General features: G+C 34.7%; 1 protein-coding gene across 3 annotated transcripts in view; it reads right to left on the bottom strand.

Moving 5' to 3' along the window:
• CCDC91 (coiled-coil domain containing 91) overlaps positions 1–24,574 on the bottom strand; it is a 380,006-nt gene that overhangs the window by 59,877 nt on the left and 295,555 nt on the right. For all 3 annotated transcript variants that reach the window (XM_066368875.1, XM_066368874.1, XM_066368876.1), the window contains one exon: positions 11,035–11,148. In XM_066368875.1, coding sequence (XP_066224972.1) covers positions 11,035–11,148 — 114 coding nt within the window. The remainder of the gene's footprint in view (positions 1–11,034; positions 11,149–24,574) is intronic.

Raw genomic sequence — 24,574 nt, 5'->3', positions numbered from 1 at the left:
TGCTGCATAGTTACTGAGATGCTATTGCATGAAGGATGAGTAAAAGCAAGGCTAATTAATTAGGATAAAAATGGAGTAGGAAGCTGGGGAAGGTAGAAAAAGTGCCATTACTCTACACAAATGTAAAAATATTGTATAAGGTAACTACTATGATGAAAATGATTTATATCAAGAATTGAAGCCCTTCAAGAGATTTATTAAGGAAAATGTTACTCAGGTCTTGTAGATTTTGGAACTGTAAGTGACAGTAGATACCAGCTAGTCTAACTTTAGTATCATTAAGATGAGAAAAGTAAGGCACCGCAAGATACTGAATAACTTGTCTTGAAATTGTGGTTAATTCAAGTAACAGTAGAACTGACTAGAAACTAGAGAGTTCATTTTGGCCAAATATTGCATTTTAACCCTTTGAGTAGTGAGTATTCCTCATGCTCATTGACCCCCAGGAATGAGTTGTTGTTTTTTTTTCAAAAAGTGAAATTAGTTCCAGTTCCAGTTTTATTAACTTAAAATCATGTTTGTTTGATAACCAATTTAGGGAAACAAGAAGAACATACATTTGCCTTTTTTTAATGTTGCCTTACACATTTCTTTTAAAGATTTTATTTATTCATTTGAGATACGAGAGAGAGAGAGAGAGAGAGAGAGAGAGAGAGAGAGAGAGAGAGAAAGGAGCCACAAAGGGGGAGGAGCAGGAAGCATCAACTCCCATATGTGCCTTGACCAGGTAAGCCCAGGGTTTTGAACCGGCAACCTCAGCTTTCCAGGTCGACACTTTATCCACTGTGCCATCACAGGTCAGGCAACCTTACACATTTTAAGAACAAATCAATTGTACTCTGGATGGTCAGAAGGCATGAGGACGTACATGAACGTTCATATACTCAAAGGGTTAATAAATAATTGAGATGTATACACTCAATATTGCAGAAAACTGGATTATTTTTTATTGATTATTTTATGGAGAGAGTAAGAGAGAGACAGAAAGACAGAGAGAGAGAGAAAGACAGACAGACAGACAGACAGATGAGAAGCATCAACTCTCCATTGTAGCACCTTAGTTGTTTATTGATTGCTTTCTCATATGTGCATTGACTAGGGGGCTTCAGCCTAGCCAGTGACCCCTTGCTCAAGCCAGCAATCCTGGGCTCGAGCCAGTGACTTTAGGCTTCAAGCCACAGACATCTGAGATCAAGCCAGTGACCATGGGCTCATGTCTATGATCCCACACTCAGGCCAGCGACCCTGTGCTCAAGCTGGTGAGCCCATGCTCAAGCGGGATGAGCCTGTGCTCAAGCCAGTGACCTCGGTGTCTCAAACCTGGGACCTCAGCATCCCAGGCTGATGCTCTATCCACCACACTACCGCCTGGTCAGGCTTACTGATTGATTATAAAGAGAGAAGAAGGGAGGGAGAGAGAAAATAACTGATTTGTTGTGCCACTTATTCATGCATTCATTGGTTGATTCTTGTGTGTGCCCCGACCAGGGATTGAGCCCACAACCTTGGTGTATTGGGACAAAAATCTAACCAACTGAGCAACCCGGCCAGGGCTACAGCAAAACTGGATTAAATGAGTTGTTCTATAATTAAGAAATTCTATAATGCCTTGACCACAAAACCTTTGAAATAAAAATATTTATATCTTATTCCTCTCTAAAAATCTAAATTTTAAAAATCCTCTAAAGTGAAGATTATTTTCCTGGAGGTGATTTAGAAAACATAGGCCATCATTCAGGTTCTTAAGAGGAAAAAGAAATAATCTTTTATTACATTTGGATGAGATTTTATTTTTTAGGAATCGCTGCTTGGCTGTGAGTAGTTGTTGCTTGCCGAATGTTATTCACACTTCCTCCCTCCTAGGAAGCTCATATATAACAGTCTCAACTTGTGGGATGGTTGGAACACTTCATTCTAACCCAAGGGCCATAGGTCACTATAAACCACAAATTCTTCCTCCCGAGGGAAGTGTCAAGGGATGTGGTCTTAACCCATATCTTTTTTTTCTTCCCCCTACAATCTCCTTCAGTCTAAAATAAAGTATATGGCACTAATGACCAGATAAAATATATTATAATGCCATATCTAGCAATAAGTGTCAAGAACGGCACCTAAGGAATTTCAATTGTCTACTTAAAATCAGGCATAATAAAAAAATAAATACTTTAAAGGCTGACAGAGAAAGAGTTTCACCACAAGATGATTTTGGTGATTTAGAACAGGGGTTATCAAACTTTTTCTGTAAAGGGCCAGATGGTAAATAATTCAGGTTTTGTGGGCTCACTGTTCTCTCTCAACTACTCAACTCTGCTGTTGCAGCATGAAACCTACTGAAGAACAATGTGTAAATGAAGGGATGTGGCTGTATGTTTAAATCAAACTTTATTTACAAAATAAGAAGCAAGCCAGATTTGACCCATGGGCCATAGTTTGTAACTCCTTCCTTATCTAGAATTGATAATATTCAAGATAGTTTGAAAGTAAAATAATTACACTTGCAGGTACCTTGGTGATTCTTAGATAAATTAATTTTAAAATCTTTTTAGATTTTCCTGTTCACTTTTCCTTCTCTACTGTACAAATTATATTGGAAAATTTTAAATTCATTAAAGAATTACACAATTCCTATTAAATTATATAGAAAACTTACAATAGTTGAAGCTAAAATACTAGCTTTTGACTTCCATACTAAATTTGTAAATTCAATGTAATTTTTCTCCATTGCTAAACAAAATAGATTTGCAGAGAAATTTTAAAAAACTATCACTTGGAATATTTATAGGAAAGCCATTTTTATTGGTGGTGCTCATCTAATATTAATTTAAATTATTTTTCTGGTCAATCATTTCAAAATTCTCCATGTTTTGTATTTTGATTCAATACTAATTTTTGGTTATTGTTATGATTTAGACTAACAGTATGAGAACTAAGCTTCCACTTAATAAAGAAGGTAGGATACAATTTGAGTATAAGTTATAATTCAATCAATTAGTTCACCTACAGGTAGCTACTTTGACCTGTCCAAGATGCTTAGACCAGATGAACAGTGTGTATTTGTAAAGACTGGTGACATCCCTATTAATTTAATTTTAAAAAATGGTAACTGGCATTTAAAAGTAAAACATTAAAGTATAATTCTAATTTTAATTCTAGAATAATCCTAATACTAATCCCAGGTATCATTCTAATATTCAAAAGGATTTGATAACTGATTAAAAATTGCCAATAAACATAAAAAGGTATGTTATCCTCTATGATTATTATATGTGCTACCATTGCATTTTATATGAAAAGGTAAAGATGTAATTTATTTGAAAAGTTAAGCATTTTTGATTTTTTCATTCTGTGCCTCTCTGTTTTTTAAAAGTAAAAGACTGAAGGAAAAATGCAGGAAAAACAAGAGTCTTCATTGCAGGCTTTTAGTGAAGTTGTTAAGTGTTAGATGATGTGAAATGAAAGAATGTTAAGGACAAAAGACTTATAAAGGTAGGAACTAACACAACATTAGACTTCTTTCTTTAAAGATTTTTGTAAACTTCAAGAGGAGATTACTTCATAGACTGGAATGTAAGCTCAGTTGGAACCAAGGTCTACAGGGCTTTTGAGGTGTTTAATATTGAAAATCTCAAGTTGAGTCTCTAGTTAAAGAAAGCTGGAAAGGAGAAAGGAAAAATTTTATTCTGGGAAAGTGTTCTTCTCAGATGCAAAAAGAAACCCATCTTACAAGAGAAGAAGTAGAGATGAGTTGCTCTAGTTTAGTATTTTGGAAAGAGACAAGAAGATTAAGAATTTACTAAAAAATAAAATTGTTTCTTCTAAATATTACTCTAAAAACTTTAAAATGTCTTATGTTTTGTAAAAATTTCCAACCCCAAAGATATTCATAAAAATTAACTTTAAGTAAACACATAAATCAACTTTTGGGGGGAAAGAACCATATATAGATATTAATTTTTTTTAAGTTATATAAAAAGCAGACTAGTAACTATTTGGTGTTTTCATCAGATATTTTATCCACTTTCTTTTTTTATAGGTTTTATGTTTGGAGAGATAGAAATATTAAAATATTAAAAGTATTCCACAATGTGTTAATACCCAAATCTCAAAGCAGAAATAATGAACTTCCTACTACTATACTGATTTAATTAGTTTTCATCTGTCAATCTAGTAACAAGAGTAGAATAAACTTTGAGACTCACACTGTAAACTTCAGAGGAAACAAAATACCAAACACGAACCTGAATAGCACATTTTAAATTAGCAAAAATAATGCTATAGGAGTTTCTGAGTTGTTTTTAATAATGTAGTAATAATAATAATTATAGCACTTATTTACTGAGTCCTGACTCTAGCTGTTTTTTATTACCATATAACTCTTAAAAATTCTGTAAGATATGTATTAGATTTATTTTCCTTAATATATAAGGAAATAGCATAGAATAGTGAAACTTAGGTGCAAATAGAATCTAATGCCATTATTGCTATTGTTGTTTAATAAGCATTTCTACATGTGATAACTGTTTTACCTAACACAAATAAATACTAATCCTTTAATATTATTTGCAAGAACACAGAGATTAAACAGCAGAGTTCATTGTCAGTTCCCTTCAAGAGTAAATTAACTTCACAAAGGAACTAGATAAGTCCTAACATGACATGTCTTGTTCTTATTTTAAACATTTCTATGGAAATCACATTATTCCTTTTGATGAAAAAATATCATTTTTTAAAAAATTAAGAAGAAACCTTCCATTTTGATTAAAGAAATATTAATAAAGAATCATATTATGAATGGGTTTGCTTTGTTTTGTAATCTTTTGTGTAAATGTAAAGCTCAAATAAAGAGAGGCCATAAATTATTACAAAAATTATAAGAAAGGGTACACCTTGATCCCAAATAAACTCTTTGGGGATATATATATGGAAAGAAGAGTTTTCTGAGAATATATCACTTACTGAAAAATCAGTTCACTATTTTTGGCTCAGAATATTCTCTTCAAAATGTTAGGCACCTACCAGGTGCTGTCATGAAGATACTCAATGAGTTACAAAACAAAACAAAACAAAACAAAAACAAAAACACCTCAATGACAGTTCAGTGAACTCAGAAATAAAATTAATGAACAGGAGTAGTTTACACTAGAGATTGGGATTCTAAAAAGAACCAAACAGAAATTGTTCAATGGACAAATTCAATAAATGAGGTGACGAAAGCATTAGAAAGCCTTGGAAATAGAGCAGACCATATGGAAGAGCAAATTAGTGAACTTGAAGAGAGAAATCTAAAAATCATTCAGTTGCAGAGAAGAGAGAACTAAGATATTAAAAACATAAAGCTCTCCAAAGACTATAGAAAAGTCCATTAGAAAAGGCAAAATAGGAGAGTGGGCACCCCAGAGGGAGAAGAAATAATAACTGGGGATTTCCCAAACCTAAGGAAGAAGTTGGATATAAAAGTCCATGAAGCATTAATTCAACACAAATAGACCTTCTCAAGACAAATTATATTAAAACTGTCATAGTTAATGATAGAGAATTTTAAAGGAATCCAGGGGGAAAAACGTAGTAACTTACAAAGGAACTCCCATTAGGCTATCAGCAGAAACTCAACAGGCCAGGAGAGAATAAAATGACATACTCAAAAATATTGAAAGATAGAAACTGAGAGCCAAGAATGAGTTATTCTTCAGATATGAATGGGAAATAAAGGTTTTCCTAAACAAAGCTGAAGGAATTCACAATCACTAGGCTTGTCTTACAAAAAAAGTTGGAAGGAGTTTCCACTTGAAACAAAAAGGTGGCAATACACAAATCTGAGAAAGATGACAAACAGAAGCAGAAAATTACAAAGCTACCTCAGAATATGGTATTAAACACTACATTACAGTATCAAAGATAAGGGGGAGAAGCATTAAAAATAACTATAGCTACTTCAATTCAGTAACAGTCTCACAATATAAAAAAATAATTTATGAAAATATAAATATAAAAGGGGAGGAGGAAATGGACAAAATCTGTATAGGCAAATAAAAATAAGATGTTATCAGCAGAAAAAGGACATCTTATCCATGGAATGTATTGGTTTTTTTTTCTTTAAAAAAAAATTTTTTTTTTTTAAACAGAGACAGAGAGAGAGTCAGAGAGAGGGATAGACAGGGACAAACAGACAAGAACAGAGAGATGAGAAGCATCAATCATTAGTTTTTCGTTGCATGTTGCAATACCTTAGTTGTTCACTGATTGCTTTCTCATATGTGCCTTGACCATGGGCCTTCAGCAGACCGAGTAACCCCTTGCTCGAGCCAGCAATGTTGGGGCCAAGCTGGTAACCTTTTGCTTAAACCAGATGAGCCCAGGCTCAAGCTGGCAACCTTGGGGTCTCGAACCTGGGTCTTCTGCATCCCAGTCCGATGCTCTATCCACTGCGCCACTGCCTGGTTAGGCTCCATGGAATGTTTTAATAAACCTCATGTAACTACACATACACACACAAAAAAAAACATCTAGAGCAGAAATATGAACCAAAAAATGAAGAAAACTGAAAAAAAAAAACATAATAGAAAACCACCAAATTAAAATGGCAGACAAATATATAAGGGAAATAAAGCAACAAACATATAGATCAATCAGAAAACAAAAGATAAAATGGTAGTAATAAGTCCTCCTATATCAATAATTACCCTAAAGTTAAATGGTTAGAACTCATCATAAAATGGCCTAAAGTGGTTGGATGGATTATAAAACAACACCCAACTATATGCTGCCCTCAAGAGACATATCTCAGTTTTAAAGAAAACCATAGGCTTAAAGTGAATGGATGAAAGATAATCCTCTAAGCATGTAAGTCAGGTGAAAGTGAAATAAACTTCAAGCCAAAATAGTTAACATAAGATCAAGAGGAACATTATATAATGACAAAGGGGACAACCCATCAGAAAGATGTATCTCTATTAATACGAATGTACTCAACACAGAAGCACCAAAATATATAAAGCAACTATGAAAGCTCCCAGACCTAAAGGGAGAAATTTATAGCAACACTAGAAAATAATTAGAAAATAAGAGAGAGGGCTCAAATAAAAATAAAAATAAGAGAGGATTTAACATCATTTACATCATTCAGCCAAGGTTTAAAAGGAAATCTCAGCCTTAAATGGCAAATCAAACCAAAGAAACTTAATCGATATATATAGAACATTCTGTCCAAAAGCACCAGAATACACAATTTTCTCAAACACACATAGAGCATTCTCAAGGACAGGCCTTATGTTAAAAAAAAAAAAAAAAAATCTCAATAAATTTAACAAGATTGAAATCATAGCAAATATCTTTTCCAATGTCAGTGATATGAAAATAGAAATCAACTACAAAATAAATAGAGATTAAACAATATTCTACTGAAAAATTATTGGCTCAAGGAAGAAATCAAAGGAAATAAATAAAATGGAGACTAAAAAGATGATAAAAAATCAATTAAAGTAAGAGCTGGTTGTTTGAAAAAGATAAACAAAATTTTCAAATCTTTACCTAGACTCACTAAGAAAATAAGAAAGCGTTCAAATAAAAATCAGAAACAAAAAGTAGTTACAACAGATACTAAGGAAATATAAAGGGTCATAGTTGACTTCTAAAAACAGCTATAAGCCAACAAATTAGAAAATGTAGAGAAAATTGATAAATTCTTAGAATCATACAAACTTCCTAGACTGAATCATGAAGAAATAGAATATGAATAGATTTAGAACAATCACTAATAAGGAGATTAAAACATTAATCAAAAACCTTCCAGAAAACAAAAGTCCAGGAACAGGCTGTATCATCAGAGAAGTCTACCCAGCAATCAAAGAATATTTAATACCAAGCCTTCTCAATTCTTCCAAAAAATTTGAAGAGAAGGAAATGCTTCTTAATTCATTTTATGTGGCCAACATTAGACAGATACCAAAACCAGAAAGATAAAAAACACAAGAAAAATTACAAGACAATATCTCTGATGAACATACAGGGTGAACAAAAGTAGGCATACGGTTGTGAGTACATCAAACACAATTAATTATTATATTATTATTTATTTATTATTGCATTATTTATTTGTGTTACAACTATAAACCTACTTTTGCCCAAACTAGTGATGTAAAAATTCTCAACAAAACATTGGCAAATCAAATACAACAATACAAGAAAAAGATCATATTCCAGAATCAACTGGGGGTCATTGCAGGAGATAAAGTTGTTTTAATATCCACAAATTAATCAATATGATATACCACATTAAGAAAATAAAGGATAAAAATCTTATGATCATCTCAGTAGATGCAGTAAAAGCATGGGACAAGAGACAGCATCCATTTATAATAGAAAAATCTATCCATAAAATGGGTATAGAAGATAAGTATCTCAACATAATATAAACTCAGAGCTAACATCATACTCAATGGTGCAAAAGTAAAAGCTATTCCTCCAAGATCAGGAACAAGACAAGGATGTGAATTTTTGACTATTCTAGTCAATATAGGGCTGAAAGCCTTACCCAGAGCAATAAGGCAAGAAAAATAAAAGGAATCCAAATGGAAAGGAAAAAGTTGTCACTATTTGCAGGTGACATGATTTTATACATAGAAATTCCTAAAGACTCCACCAAGAAATCATTAGAAATAATAAACAAATACAGTAAAGTTTCAGGGTAAAAAAGCAATATACAAAAATCTGTTACATTTCTATACACTAACAATGAGCTACCAGAAAAAAGAAATTTTAAAAAAGCAACCCACAATCCCATTTATAATCACAACAAATGGAATAAAATACCTAGAAATAAATTAAGCCAAGGAGATAAAATACTTATCTGTACACTGAAAACTATAAGGTATTGTTGAAAGAAAATGAAGAAGACACAGAGAGAAATGGAAAGATATTCTATGCTCAAGTATTGAAAGGTTTTAACACTGTTAAAATATCCATAGTATCTAAAGCAATCTACATATTCAATGCGATCCCCTATTAAAATCCTCATATACTGTTGGTGGGGATGTACATCAGTACAATCACTATGGAAAACACTATGAAGTTTCCTCAAAAGATTAAGAAATACTATCTGATCCAGCTATTCTACTTCTGAAGAATATAAAAACACTAATTTAAAAAGTTGTGGCCCTGGCTGGTTGGCTCAGTGGTAGAGTGTTGTCCTGGCGTGCAGGAGTCCTGGGTTCGATTCCGGCCAGGGCATACAGGAGAAGTGTCCATCTGCTTCTCCACACCTCCCTCTTTCCTTCCTCTCTGTCTCTCTCTTCCCCTCCCACAGCCAAGGCTCCATTGGAGCAAAGTTGGCCCGGGTGCTGAGGATGGCTCTGTGGCCTCTGCCTCAGGCGCTCGAGTGGCTCTGGTGGCAACAGAGCGATGCCCCGGATGGACAGAGCATCGCCCCCTGGTGGGCATGCCAGGTGGATCCCGGTCGGGTGCATGCAGGAGTCTGTCTGACTGCCTCCTCGTTTTTGGCTTTGGAAAAATACAAAAAAAAAAGAAAAAAAAAAAAGAAAAAAAAAGTTGTATGCACCCCTATGTTCAAGATATAGAAACAAATTAAGTGTCTATTGATGAATTAATGAAGGTGTGAGCTCTATCTACATAGTTTACTCTTGAGAATAACACATTTGTACTGCATGTGCCTACTTATATACAAGTTTTTTCAGAGAATACTGTAAATTAATTTTCTCTTATGATTTTTTCCCTCCCTCCCTCCCTCCCTCCCTCCCCTTCCTTTCCCTTCCTTTCCTTTCCTTTCCTTTCCTTTCCTTTCCTTTCCTTTCCTTTCTTTTTTTTTTCTTTTGTATTTTTCTGAAGTGAGAAGCCAGGAGGCAGAGAGACAGACTCCCATATGCGCCCGACCAGGATCCCCTGGCATGCCCACTAGAGGGTGATGCTCTGCCCATCTGGGGCATTGCTCCATTGCAACGGAAGCCATTCTAGCTCCTGAGGCGGAGACCATGGAGCCATCCTCAGCACCCGGGCCAACATTTGCTCCAATGGAGCCTTGGCTGCAGGAGGGGAAGAGAGAGATAGAGAGAAAGAAGGGAAGGGTGGAGAAGCAGATGGGAGCTTCTCTTGTGTGCCCTGGCTGGGAATTAAACCCTGGACTTCCATATGCCAGGCTGATGCTCTAACACTGAGCCAACCGGCCAGGGAGGGCCTCTCTTATAATTTTCTTAGTAACATTTTCTTTTCTCTAGCTTATTTTGTTGTTAGAATACAGTATATAATACACATAACATACAAACTGTGTCTTGGTTGACTGTTTATGTAATCAGTAAGGCTTCCAGTTAACAGTAAGCCTTTAGTAATTCAATTTGGAAGGAGTCAAAAGTTATATACAAATTTTTGAGTATGCAGAATATTAGTGACCCTGACCCCTGTGCTGTTCAAAGGTCAACTGTATATATAAATCGTGCCATTTACATCAACATAGATGGACCTTAAGGGTATTATGCTACATAAAATAAGTCAGATAAAGAAAGAAAAATACTGTACGATTTCACTTATGTGGAATGAAAAAGAGCAAAACAAAACTCGGAGACAGAAAACGGATTGGTGGTTACTAGAGTCAAAGAGGGGAGGCAGGTAGGTGAAATGGGTATTGGGGGTCAAGTTTATGGTGATGGACCGGAAATTAGACTTTTGGTGGTGAACACATTGTAGTATATATCCATGTTGAATTACACACTTACACCTAAAACTTTTATAATGTTATAAACCAATGTTACCTCAAAAAATAATCTAGAACTATCCCTGTCATCATGAGTGTAAACTTAAATTGAAAATGGTATAGGTCATTTCTGGAGTCTGGTACAAAATTATTCAGTGTCGCTTTTATGTTGACAGATGGGATTCATGTCTATAATAACTAATAGAATACAGAATTGTATCAGAAAATGATCTTAGGTAGACATTCCTAAATTACATGAAAAAGAACATTTTAGATAGTTTTACATTTCATATTACTGTATGGAAGCTAGTGCTTCTGTTTATGGAGCTACTTACCCTTCTCTGCTCTTTTATATACTCTATCAATTCATCTCTTGTTCTTTTCACTGCCTCTTCCACAGCCTTCTCACTCCGCTGCCGCTCCTCTATTATTGTTTCTTTAATAGTTTCCTGTTTATGGGAGGGAAAAAAAGTCATGGAAGTATGCACTATGACAAAATTTGTGTCCATTTTATATTAACTAAAAATCCTCTTCAATGGTTTGAGCTCATTCTGTTCAAAACACGTCTTTAAACAGGAGTAAGAACCTACAAAATCTTTTTGAGATCTGTTAGAGATTCCACAGAATGCACTTTTCTAAACCAAGTAAAAGGGAAAAGAAATGGAATAAGCCATTTATTGACGGGAGCGCCTGACAGACTCCAATGGCTTCCTTACCAACCTTTCATTAGATGTTTACATGATTGATTGCCTTCCTGTACTTTGCACTATCCACATAAGACTTCCAACTTGTGTTTATTCTTCCAAGAACACCCTAATGCTGGAGCTGTTTTATTCACGTTTAATTTTCCCATCATACAATAATCAAGTGTGGTCTGGGTGGTAAGATTTACAGCTCGTTTGGTCCTCCTGCCAGGTTAAGATGTTGAGAGCTGGACACCATGAATACGAGGTAAAAATTCCACCCTCTGTGCTAATATTTGAAATGAGAAATCTAGGGAGAAAAATCGTATTCCCCATTTTACTGAAATAATAATCAGGTACCTAACATTTCAGAGTTTCCAACAAGGAGAAAGAAGGCTAAAATTTTTTTAAAAGAAATATAACACTTCTCAAAAAGTAGTGGTATTTTCTGCTAAAATATTGGATGAATGTCATAATACAAACTTCTTTTTAACTTCTATTTATCTATATAGGTAACATCCTTTTTTTGGACAGGTATCCTATTAAAAAATGCCCTGAAATTTTTCAGGAGTATTTCCTTCATGTTGTTATTCTCGAGGACTCTTTACTTTGTAGTTTTTATTTAGTTCTTCCCAATTAATTTTAGATGTGTATATATTCCAGAAAATACAACATATTAACAATATCCTATTCTGAATGTATTTACTGTAGAAAGTTTGAAGGTACAGAAAAATATGAACACAAAACAACATGCATACACACTACATACTTGGGTAGCAGAGACTGTGGCTCAAACTATATATACTATTTTCTAACTCTGGCATTTTTCCATTAAAATACATTTTGAATATTTTTAAGTCATCATATATTCTTTTATAATTTATAGTCAATTAGAGGGCTATATAATACTTATTTTTACCAATTGTTATTCATGGGTATTTTGGTTGTTTTCAATAGAATAAAGCAGTGATGAGCATTCATATACACATCTTTGTAAGGCATGATAGTATTTCCTTACCATCAATTGAAGAAGTAGAGTCACTTTGGTGAATGGATATAATTTTTGAGCTCTCTTACAGCTTTTGACATTTTGTACAATTTTCCCCCATAAGCAGCCCATGAAAATGGCTTCTTATATCCTTGATTACATTTAGTTTTACCAGTTTTTTTGAGGAATAACATCAAATTTCACCCCATATTTTTAAAAAATTACGTATATGCAACACTTTTCATAGCAATATTAGCAATAAACACATAATCTTATCATCTGCTTGATCATGTCCTCTTCCCACTTTAATATTCGTATTTAAATATTTCTTTCCTAATGTATAAAATTAAGTTACAAATCTGAAAATTCCTATAATGGTGACTTTGAAAGTTGTTATTTTTTAAAAAATTTTTTTTAATTTATTCATTTTTTTAGAGAGAGAGTGAGAAGAGGGAGGAGCAGGAAGCTTCAACTCCCATATGTGTCTTAACCAGACAAGTGCAGGGTTTCAAACCGGCGACCTCAGCGTTCCAGGTCGACGCTTTATCCACTGCGCCACCACAGGTCAGGCGAAAGTTGTTGAAAGTTGTTTTCAGTAAGTCTTAGCTCATTGATAAATTTAAAAAATACTAAGCTGCTTCTGTAATTATTTGAAAAGATTAAAGTTATAAAAACTATAGTAATTTTAAAAGAAAAAAATGAGGACTAATAAGATTATTTTAAATGAAAGCATCTACAATTTAAATTCCTGTTGGTTTCATACTAAATAATTTGGAATTGAAAAATTTCAATTTTACAAGACAAAAAATATTGCATATATTAATAAGCCCCTGCACTTTAATAGTTCTGCAATAAACAGTATGAATATTCACGCTATGCGGCTAAATTGAAAGAATAGCTTCACTTCAGTTCAAGTCAGTTTTCTGTCCACAGCTAAGTTACAAAAATCCTTAGTTTTCAGTGCTTTTAGAATTTCTGAATTGCAGACCTGGATTATTTAAATGTAAAAGATAAATCAGTTCCGTGTTAAATATCAATAAGAATTTCTAGCGAGGGTCATAATGGTAAATTTGACCAGATCTATTTGATCAAAAGCAAAATCTCAATTTAAATAAAAAAATATACAGAAAAGAACATGAAGAGTTTACAATATGTTCTTCAATTGACAGTTTTGGGGGAGTTTATATTATGTGCTCAGTCCACATTTTTGAGTTTTCTTGGCCTAATTTTTGAGCTGACCAAGGACCATTTACAAAGAAAGTTTCTTTCCTCTCAAGTGGGTATTAGGTGACAGTCAAGGTTCTGAAATTCATCCTTATAAACTAATTGTCAATATACAAATTCCTTTAAATATGAATTAATTGGAGACGATTAAATAACTTTGTGCACATTATACAAATGCCTGTGAATATCTGCTTGCATAGTTTAGTGAAGTCCATGAATGCACTATATTGTCCCAAGAAGTCATGAAAATTAGTCCAAAATGAAATATACTTCACAAGGAATGAAGATTTGATACAATGAGTATATTTAAATAAGCAATTATGAAAGACTATATTCCAGAATATTTTAGTAATGGCCACACTATTGGAACATGGTATATTCTCCAAGGAAAGATTTCTCAACTTCAGCACTATGGACAATGCTTTACTGAGTAGTGTGTGTGTGTGGGGTGTCTTGTGATAAACAGCAAGAAACAAACTCTGCTCTAAGATAGTTGGGAGGGAAAAACATGTATTTGCATATATGCTATGGTTTGCTAAAATATTCAGTTACACATCTCATCATATACTAAATACTTTTTATCCAAAAATATATGCAAGAAATCATATCCAAATGATTATATAACTAGTTTTTAAGTGTTAAAAAAAAGGTCTACATACTAATTTTTTTAAAAAGTGAATGACTAAAATCAGTTTCTATGCTGTTATAATTAAATAAGTCATGATGAATGTCATTTAGGGCTAAAAGCTTATCTGACATGTCTGTACAAGATTTTAAAATTTCTCTTTATTGCTTGAGGTATAGTTGTACTTTAGTATCCATTAAATCTACCATTCCATTTCAGTAATCAGCGATTTTGAACTAATAAATGGTCTGTGGTTGTTTGTTCTTTATCAGTGCAATTTAGTTAAGGATTGTAAACAGTCAAATTATTTATGGAACAAATATCAGAAATTAACTCAATTCTGGTATGTGGACTGTAATCCATTGTATCAAAAAATTTCTGGGGCAACCGTGTGCTTTAATTATTTTTGCTTCTCTACGAAGTATATGCATATTATCTAATTCTATATTATTTTAAAAGTTTCGCATGGTTATGAAAACATTCCTCAGAAAATAAGTGTTTGAATCACAAGTAGTCAAACTGCTTTACAGACTTCCTCTGCATCAACAATTCAAAAGACAAGTGAGCCTACTGTTCCTACTCAAATTGATGAGCTAAATCTACAGTTCTTTCAGTGCTTTTTAGATACGCATGCAAGTACAAATAAAATTCCCATATTTCAAAATCCATTTAATGTGCAACTGAGATACTTTCTTCTAACTTTTAGTTGGAAGTAGTTAGCCTGCATTGTAATTACATGGTAAAGGGAAAATACTAATAGAACCTAATTCTAAAAATGCCTGTCAATTAAAATCATATGCTCATTGATTGATATCAAAATTTAGTGTGAAAGACATTTTAAAAGATGAAACTTGTAGAGTCTCATTCATATCAGTATTAATATATGAGTATTGGCAACCTTTTTTGATGTCGGGGATATCTAATCTTGAACCACAATTGAGCAAAATATTATAAAAAATATATATGATTACTATATTTTAAGTTTCATACATAAAAACCTTGCAAAATATTTGTTTTTTCTTATATGTAAGCACCTACATTATATTTTTAATTAAATCTTTCGGCCCATTCATCCTAAAATATACTGCTCACAAAAATTAGAGGATATTTCAAAATGAATATGAAGCAATAAAATATCCCCTAATTTTTGTGAGCAGTGTATTTCCTATCTAGCCCTTAACAGAAAAAGTTTGCCAATCCCTGATTTTAGATCATGATTCTGCTTTGGCAATCTGGGCTGGGCTCAGCTGGACAGTTCCCTCGGTCTTAACAGGACTCTCCCAGGTTTCTGCAGTCAACTGCTGGGGCTGATTTGACCACTAGTACTAGAATAGAATCAGACCGAATAGCCCTGTCTGTTTTTCCTTCCTGTGATCTCCTGTGCTCTCGCAGACTAACTCAGGATTTTCCACATAGCTGCTGGACAGAGTTGCAAAAGAGAAAAAGAATGTAGGGTCTCTTAGACTTGGGCTCAGAAATGACACAATGTTACTAAAGCCACATTATATTGGCCTGAGCAAATGTGTATTATGAATTGATTTCCAAATTCTAATTGTTTATATATCTACTCAATATTTTCAAAGATACATATATTCTATTACCTTTATCTTCCTGGGGATATATATCCAAACAGGACTGGCTGTTCTCTAGTTCTGTTATATAGCTGTCTATTTGGGGATCTCAGGCATATTTCTGGGGATTCACTATATTTTTCTTGAATAGTCTCTCCAGCTTTCTAAATACCATAGGATTCTCCTTTTTTGATTTATTCTTTCATTTTGATAGAGCACCTCACTACAGGAGATTCCTGAGAAAAGGAACATGGGAAGAAAAGTTGTAGTATCTCCTTTGTCAGAAAGAAAGAAAAAATAAAACCACGCCTTTATTCTACCCTCACACTTATAGCTTTGCTTAGTGTGGATTTCTAGCTTGGAAATTGCTGCAGTTTTAAAGGTTGTTGAGTCTGATTACATTCTGATTACTCATTTCCATATTTTTCTTCTATGAGAACTTTTATGTATTTTCCCCGTTTCTCAAAATATTCATGATAAACCTAGTTATACATCTACCTATACGAATTGTAGAAATTCATATCCTGTAATCTAGAAACTTATGTGCTTCAATTCTGGAAGTATTTTACTTTAAGAACAATAGTAATAATGATGATGATGATAATGATGATAAATTGTTTCCTGCATTTTATTTTGGTTTTTATTTCTCAAAATCCTATGATTCAGCTAATGAACCTCCTTAGTTGATTGCCTTATTTTCTGATCTTTTCACTCCTGTTTTCCATTTCTTTGTATTTTTACACCCTTTCTCCTGGAAAACTTCTATAACTTCATCATCTGACTCCTATTTTTTTTTTTTTTTTTAAGATTTTATTTATTGATTTTAGGGAGAGGAGAGAGAGAAAGAGGGGGAAGCAGGAAGCATCAACTATTAGTAGTTGCGTCTTGTATGTGCCTTGACCAGGCAACCCGGGGTTTTGAACCGGTGACCTCAGCGTTCCAGAATGCCTCTTTATCCATTGCGCCACCATATTTTTGTTTTTAACTTTGTACCATATTTTCAATTTCTGATGTTCTCATTTGACTTAAAAAAAATGGCATCCTCTTCCTGTTTCATAGATGTAAAATCTTCTCTTATCTCTGTGAAAATTAGTGATATATTTCTTTAACTTTTCATGTCTCTGCAGCATCTGTTTTATTCTCTGCTTTTCCTGAGAACTTGACTGTTCATACTTGACTATTTGCTCATGTTGAAAGAGTAAAGCACTAAAATGCTGAGTAACATCTCTGTGCTTGCAGTTGTGGTTTATGGACTGTGATCTTAATAGCAGAGTAATCTGGCTGGGTTGTTTCCTTGAGGCAATTTTTGATACCAATATATTTAGGTCTCTTTTCTTCAGCTGTCTAGATTCCTCAGAAAAGAATCTTCCAATTTCCTGTCTGGTTGTCAGCACTCTGAGTACTGGCAGGGGAAAAATAACTCAGGATTGCAATAAGCAGCATAAAACTTTTCACCGTGTTCCCCTCCCAACCCCATTACATTATAGCACCTATACCTTCAACTGTGCTTAGTGACCTCAAGCCAGAGACCCTGCAATGTTTATTTTTAAATTTTTTTTGCAGAGAACCTCAGCTTTCTGCCAGAATTGGAAAAAAATGAGTGGAGAACTAACTGCCTATTAAACAATGTTTAAACTTTTCTTCTATTTGAAGCTCCATATTTATACTCAATGCCAGGGGTATCTGGTGCCATGAACTACTAAGCTTTTGGAGTTTCTACAATGTATATTGGTATTCTCAGTTATCTCTGGTTCTAGCTTAGGGTCCCATTTCAGTAGATTTTTATTTCAGTGAGGTTTTTTGAAGGGAGTAGGAAAAAAAAAAACGAGTAGTCTATCTGCTCTTTTTAACCAGGCATGTCTTAGAAAAATATATATCAACCTTTTTATTTTGAAACAATTTTATATTTACAAAACAATTGCAAAGATAGTACATGAATTCTCGTACAGTGGGTCGTTGGGTTATGACAGTCTTGACATACAATGTTTCAAGTTTATGACGCTCACTCCCATAAAAACTTAAAAAAATTGAGACATGAATGTTTCGGCTTATGCCGTACAGCAATGACAGATTCAGTAAGGTCTACACTCTACAGAGCTGTTACGGCTGCCTTGCAATGCTACAGGCAGATTTTGGAAGAGAAGATGTCATCAACCTTCCAGACTAGCCTGGAACAATTCTTTAAGCAGGTAGGGAGGCCTGCAACAGATCCTGTACCCTCGACATCAGCCAGTTCTTGAGAGGAACACCTGTAGTACAGGCAGAATCATCTCCAGCATCTCCTGCACGGTCCTTAACAATCCTGATCCGCCTGACCCAGTATCTCCATTACTCTCTGCAGGTTCTCCTGCCTCTCCAGCTTCCTCCTCCCCATAGGTCTCTCCCCCCACCTTGCAACGCCCCTTCCAGTGTGTGAGCCAACCACAGGAATAAAGGTAAGGCTTTTTTTTTTAACTCTTTAGTCATTTTCTTTTTTTACTATATTACAATGTAGAGTACAGTATATTTATCTCCCTTTCTTTTTTCTATGGCTTAGTTGTGTTTTTCTGTTCTAGATTATAATTTTACAACTGTATTAGGATATATAAGTGACTTAGGCTAGGGTGTGTTTTGATTTACATCAAAATTCGGGTTATAGCACTGTCATAGGAACGAAACTGTGTTGTAAACCAAGGCCTTCCTATACCTTTAATCTAGCTTTCCTTAATATTAACATCATATATTAATATTAAACAGATTACAGATTTTATTTGTATTTCAGTTTTCCCTAATATTTTTTTATGTTCCAGGATTATACCCCTAGATTATAATCTAGGGGTAAAACTCAGACATCATATCTCAGTCTTTTCTAAGCTATGACAGTTTTTCAGTTTTTCTTATTATGGCATTGATACTTGTGAAGAGTACTTTTCAAGTATTTGAAGAAATTTGGAATTGTCTCTTTTTTCTCATTATTAGACTGGGGTTATGGATTTTGGAAAAGAATGCTAAACAGGAAGTATACTTTTAATTATATCATATGAGGGGCACTGCATATAATATATCACTAGAAATGTCAACCTTGATCATTTGGTTAAAGTGGTATCTGCCAGGTTTCTTTTTAGTGTAAAGATAACATATTTTCTCTTTCTATAATCTATTAATTTAAAATGAACACTTAAGTCCAGTCAACACTCAAGGGGAGGTAAATTAGTTTCCATCTACTGGAGAGGGGAGTATCTACATTTATTTTTATAGAGACAAATGAGTATTTTTAAAATACAGATACATTTTATAGCTATAGGAGTACTATTCAGCATTTCTAATTCTTCTAGTACCAGATTTGGATTTATATTTTTCTTGGAAAATTTTCACTTCATTTAAGCTTTATTGTTGATGCTGTTGTTACTAATACTGCTTATATAACTAAAATTTGTATAGCATCTATGTTGTCACTTTATTCATTCCTCTAATAGTGTAAATTAATAACATCCCTCTTTCTTCATCAATCTTGTCAAAGATTTGTGAATTTTATGTCTTTTATAGTCATTATTATTTCTTTCTATTTCTTTGGATTATTCTATTCTTTCTAACTTCTGTAATAAATTGAAAGTGTTAGCCCATTATTTTCTAGTCTTTTCTATTTTCTAATTTGGTATGTAAGGCTATGATTTTCTCTGAAGTATCACTTTAGATGCTTCTCACAATTTTTAAATAACTACTTTAGTAACGATTACATTTTTCTTTGCATTTAGCTTTTCAAATAAATTTTTACACATAGTGAAATGCACAAATCTTAAGTGTATGGTTCCATGCTATATATATATATATATATATATATATATATATATATATATTCCCACTTACCCACTACCCAGATAAAAAAATATATATATATTTCTCAGAAAGTTCTCTAATGCTTTTCCCCATCATAAATATCAACTATTGTGATTTATATTACCATAGATTATTTTTCTCTGTTCCTAAAGGTCATAAAAATTGAATCACGGTATTTATGCTTTTCTCGCTGGCTTTTGTTTCACTTATTGTTGAGATTCATCTATATTGTAGAGTGTATCATTACACTGTCTTTTTTATTTTGGTGTAGAGTTCCTTATATAAATTTTCCACAATTTATTCATATATTCTACTACTAGTGGATATTTGGAATGCTTCCATTTGGGATTATTATGAATAAAGCACTTTTTATCATTCCTTTACAAATCTCTTAGTGGACACAGTACTGACTTCTGTTGAGCACACAGGCATTTCTGGTTTTATTGGGTTTCACTCATCGCACCTGACAGATACTGCGTTTTCAACAGCATCGAAGCAAGACCCTCTGCCAGCGAAGCAAACACAGCTCACTGGAGACTCAGCGGACGGTTAATATTTTTTAGCAATAAAGTATTTTTTAATTAAAGCATGTAAATTGCTTTTAGACATAATGCCATTATATACTTAATAGACTACAATATAGCGTAAACGTAACTTTTATATGTACTAGGAAGCCAAAAAATTTGTGTGGCTCACTTTATTGCAATATTTGCTTTATTGTGGTGGTCAGAAACTGAACCTGTGATATTTCCGAGGTACAGCTGTATAAATAATTGTGGAAATGAAGGTATCGGGGTATACATGCATTGGGCCAATTAGTAGATAATGCCACACACTTTTAAAAATTGGGTAGACAAGTTTACACTTCCTCCAAGAAAGTATGAGGGGTCCAACTGCTCCACATCATCACCAACACTCAGGATTTCCAGTCCCTTTATCAGACTCATACCCAGGGCAGGGATATACTGGCTCCTCACCTGTGGTCTTAATTCATAGTTCCTGGAAGAATAATTATATTGAGTACCTTTTCACACACTTATCAGCCAAAGTGTCTGGTTAACTCCTTAACCTCCCAACTGTTATTTTTTTGTTGATGGGTTTTAAGAGTCTTCCCTCTGCATATGCAACTTAGAATCTGGCCACAGACTTGTGGAGTGGGCAGGTATCTGAACACTGATTTCTCTCTCTTTTTTAAATACTTTATTTATTTATTTTCTTAGAGAGAAGAGAGAGAGAGAGAGAGAGAGAAAGGTGGGTGAGAGCAGGAAGCATCAACTCCCATATGTGCCTTGACCAGGCAAGCCCAGGGTTTCAAACTGGCGACCTCAGGCATCCAGGTCGACGTTTTATCCACTGCACCACCACAGGTCAGGCTTGACACTGATTTCTGTTTGAGAATTTGTTCTGAAAATCTGCCTGTTGGCAGGCCTGAACTTCTGCCTCCTCAACTTTATAAGACTGATGTTTTCTGCTTGAACTTTAATTCTACATGCTGCCAAATAGAAAATGCTTTTTAAAGCCTGGTTGTTAATTTCACCTTGAACATTTTTATTTTCTCCACTATTAAAGTTCCTCCAATCCTATCTGCATTTGCAGCTTGACAATGCCTTCATAAAATCTTTTTAATACATTATACAACTTTTATAGTGTTTTTTTAGTGTGTGTGTGAAAATAGTCCCACATAGCTTATATTGTGATGGCTAGAATAAGAAGTTCTACTCAGTACGTTTTAAATTCCAATATTATAGCTTTCATTTCTAGAAATTACCTTTGGTTTTATTAAAAATTTAGCTGGCCTTGTTTTCACAGTCTCTTGCTTCTTCCTTACTCACAAGAGAATTCACAATTAAATTTTTTTTTTTCCTTTAGACAAGTTCTAAAAAATATTATTTAATTTTAAAATTCAACCTAATGAAGCTCTGGCAAGTGGTAGAGCATCGGCCTGGCATGTAGATGTCCCAGGCATAATTCCCAGTCAGGGCACACAAGAGAAGTGTCCATCTGCTTTTCTATCCCTACGCCTTCATTCTCCTCCTTCTACAGCCATGGCTTGATTGGTTTGAGCACACTGACCCCAGCATTGAGGATGGCTCAACTGGAGCCTCTACCTCAGGCACTAAAAATAGCTCAGTTGCCAGCATGGCTCCAGATGGGCAGAGCATCAACCCCAGATGGTGGTTGCTGGATGGATCCCAATTGGGGCACATGCGGGAGTCTGTCTCTCTATCTCCCCTCGTCTCACTTGGAAAAGAAGAAAAAAATTCTACATAATGACATATTTGTTGCTTTTATCATTCAACATATTTTTTCTCCTCTCATAGAATGCTTCACTGTGGTTAGAAACAGAGGTATCATTGCACAAAGGATTCAGTAAAAATCTGTAGTCATATGGTAAAATAACTTATAAGGAAACTTGTGAAATACAGATGTTAATATGTGTGTGGGGTATAATGGTCTCAACTACACCTACTTGTATAAATATAATAAAACTATAAAGCTGATAAAACAGAGGAAGTCCAAAAATACAAAAATATTCTGTTTTCCATAAATATAGTATAAATAGAATATTTGTTACTTGAAAATAAAATTAATAGCAATAAGTGATATAACTAAAGAACTCTTAAGCACTTAAATCTTGCCAGTTTGGTAAAATGTATTACTTTTGTTTCTTCATTATTGCTTAGAATAGGAACACACTAAAAATAATTGTTTTTTGTCCCAGATACAAAGTTATACAAATTTTATCACTCTCTAAAATATCATGCCTCAGACACATGCTTGATTTCATATCCTATTTCCAGTCACCAGGTTCAGTCTTTCCCCTCCAAAATGTTTGTCTTTTCTTCACCATTTTAACAGCCATTGCTTGGGTTAAGCCATCATTTTTTGCATGTCAAGTATTCTAGTAATTTCCAGGGAGTATTCTTAACTTCAGACTCACATTGAAGGCTGCCAAGGTAATCTTCCATAATGGATATTCAACCCTCAGTACTCTTCTGCCAGTGAAGTCTTCAGTGGTATTCTAGTTCTGGTAGTTCTAGCAAAGTATCTGGTACAGCATGTAGATGCCTAATTTACCTTCAGTGAATGAATGGATTTGTTTCTCCATTTCAAAGAAAATCTACTTAATTATATGTATTATATCTTAAATTTCTAGTGTCTTCCAGAGCGCCTGAAAAAGTGGGTATGCACTACGTTAAAGCTTCCCAAACTTTCTCAGTTCATGGCTCCATTGCTGCCTGAATAGTTTTTCATAATGCCCGCTAAGCCAAAAGAAATACCTAATTGTTCCAGTTATTAATTAATTGTATCATAACTTAAAAGCTATTTAAGAATAAAAATTGAAAGAAAAATATTTTTATTTCATCCTCAACCACAGTTATTTATTTATGAGTTTTGTCCACACTTGGAATGGCACAACTTAGTAAATCTTGGCATAATATCAGACAATAACAATCTCATTTCCTGTTCCACATTGACATTTGCACGGTATTTGCTTTTTATCATAGCAATCCCTAAACCAAACCCAGATTCACTAAGATATGATATAACAGGAAGAAATATAAGACAGATCATGGAGAAGCTAGTAGTTCACCTGGTTTCCATGAGATCTCAAGGATCTCTGTGTTGTGCTCTATTATTTAAAATACCCTTCAGGGCCCTGGCTGGTTGGCTCAGCGGTAGAGCGTCGGCCTGGCGTGTGGGGGACCCGGGTTTGATTCCCGGCCAGGGCACATAAGAGAAGCGCCCATTTGCTTCTCCACCCCCCCCCCCCTCCTTTCTCTCTGTCTCTCTCTTCCCCTTCCGCAGCCAAGGCTCCATTGGAGCAAAGATGACCCGGGCGCTGGGGATGGCTCCTTGGCCTCTGCCCCAGGTGCTAGAGTGGCTCTGGTCGCGGCAGAGCATCGCCCCCTGGTGGGCAGAGCGTCGCCCCTGGTGGGCATGCCGGGTGGATCCCGGTCGGGCGCATGCGGGAGTCTGTCTGACTGTCTCTCCCCGTTTCCAGCTTCAGAAAAAGAAAGAAAGAAAAAAATACCCTTCAGCACCTTGGTGAGTTCACTGCAGTATTCAGGGCACCTTGATGCAGGTGGGAAACCACAGCCCGCAGGGGTCGTCAAACTTTTTATAAAAACCGCCCACTTTTGCAGTGCTGGTCAACCTGGTCCCTACCGCCCACTAGTGGGCGGTCCAGCTTTCAAGGTGGGCCAATCGCAGCGCTGTTTGGTTGCGCGGTAGGGACCAGGTTGACCAGCACTGCAAAAGTGGGCGGTTTTTATAAAAAGTTTGAAGACCCCTGCAAGGCTGGGTATTAAAATTACAGGGTGATTAAGACGTTAGTAATAATAATAGTATCAACAGCAGCAGTGGGCATCTCAGCAGCAAAAATATAGACTATGTTCCATGCACTATGTTAAGTAAACTAAATCTATTTATGTTGAGTTAATAGTACTTAAAGATTCAGGGGATCATAACACAAAGCACTACTTTTGGTGACCCAACTTTTGTTAAAATTCTGTTTCAAAGCAACCTAAACTCTAAAAGAGCCAAACTGTGTGTTTAAAGATCAAGTCCATTTTTAAAAGATTAGTCTATCTCCAAACAGTGCTAGTCCTGCACCACTTTATAACCTATTGTGGTTCGTTCAAGACTCAGTTTCCGTTTTCGAGGTGCTGAATCTGATGGAGAAGATAAAAGCAGATCCTGTCAATACAATATGGCTGGGTAGTGGTAGTTAGAGACTGAATACCAGAGAGGAAAAATACTTGATTTAATCTGAGAAGTAGAATATAAATTTTGGGGGTTAAAAGAAATCCAAATTATTCAATAAGACTGTGTTTTACAGTTAGGACAGCAACGGCATTCTAGGCTGAAGGTACAGCATGACTAAAGGTCCAATACTCTACAAAAGCATGGTACATGGACCAGCAGATTGGTAATAAAAGCATGAAATGTGAAGCAGGTGGTGGA

The sequence above is a fragment of the Saccopteryx leptura genome, chromosome 2 (assembly GCF_036850995.1).
Source record: "Saccopteryx leptura isolate mSacLep1 chromosome 2, mSacLep1_pri_phased_curated, whole genome shotgun sequence".
NCBI classification, from domain to species: Eukaryota; Metazoa; Chordata; class Mammalia; order Chiroptera; family Emballonuridae; genus Saccopteryx; species Saccopteryx leptura.
The sequence above is the reverse complement of the archived record's forward strand: the minus strand, read 5'-3'. Positions and strand labels throughout refer to the sequence as shown.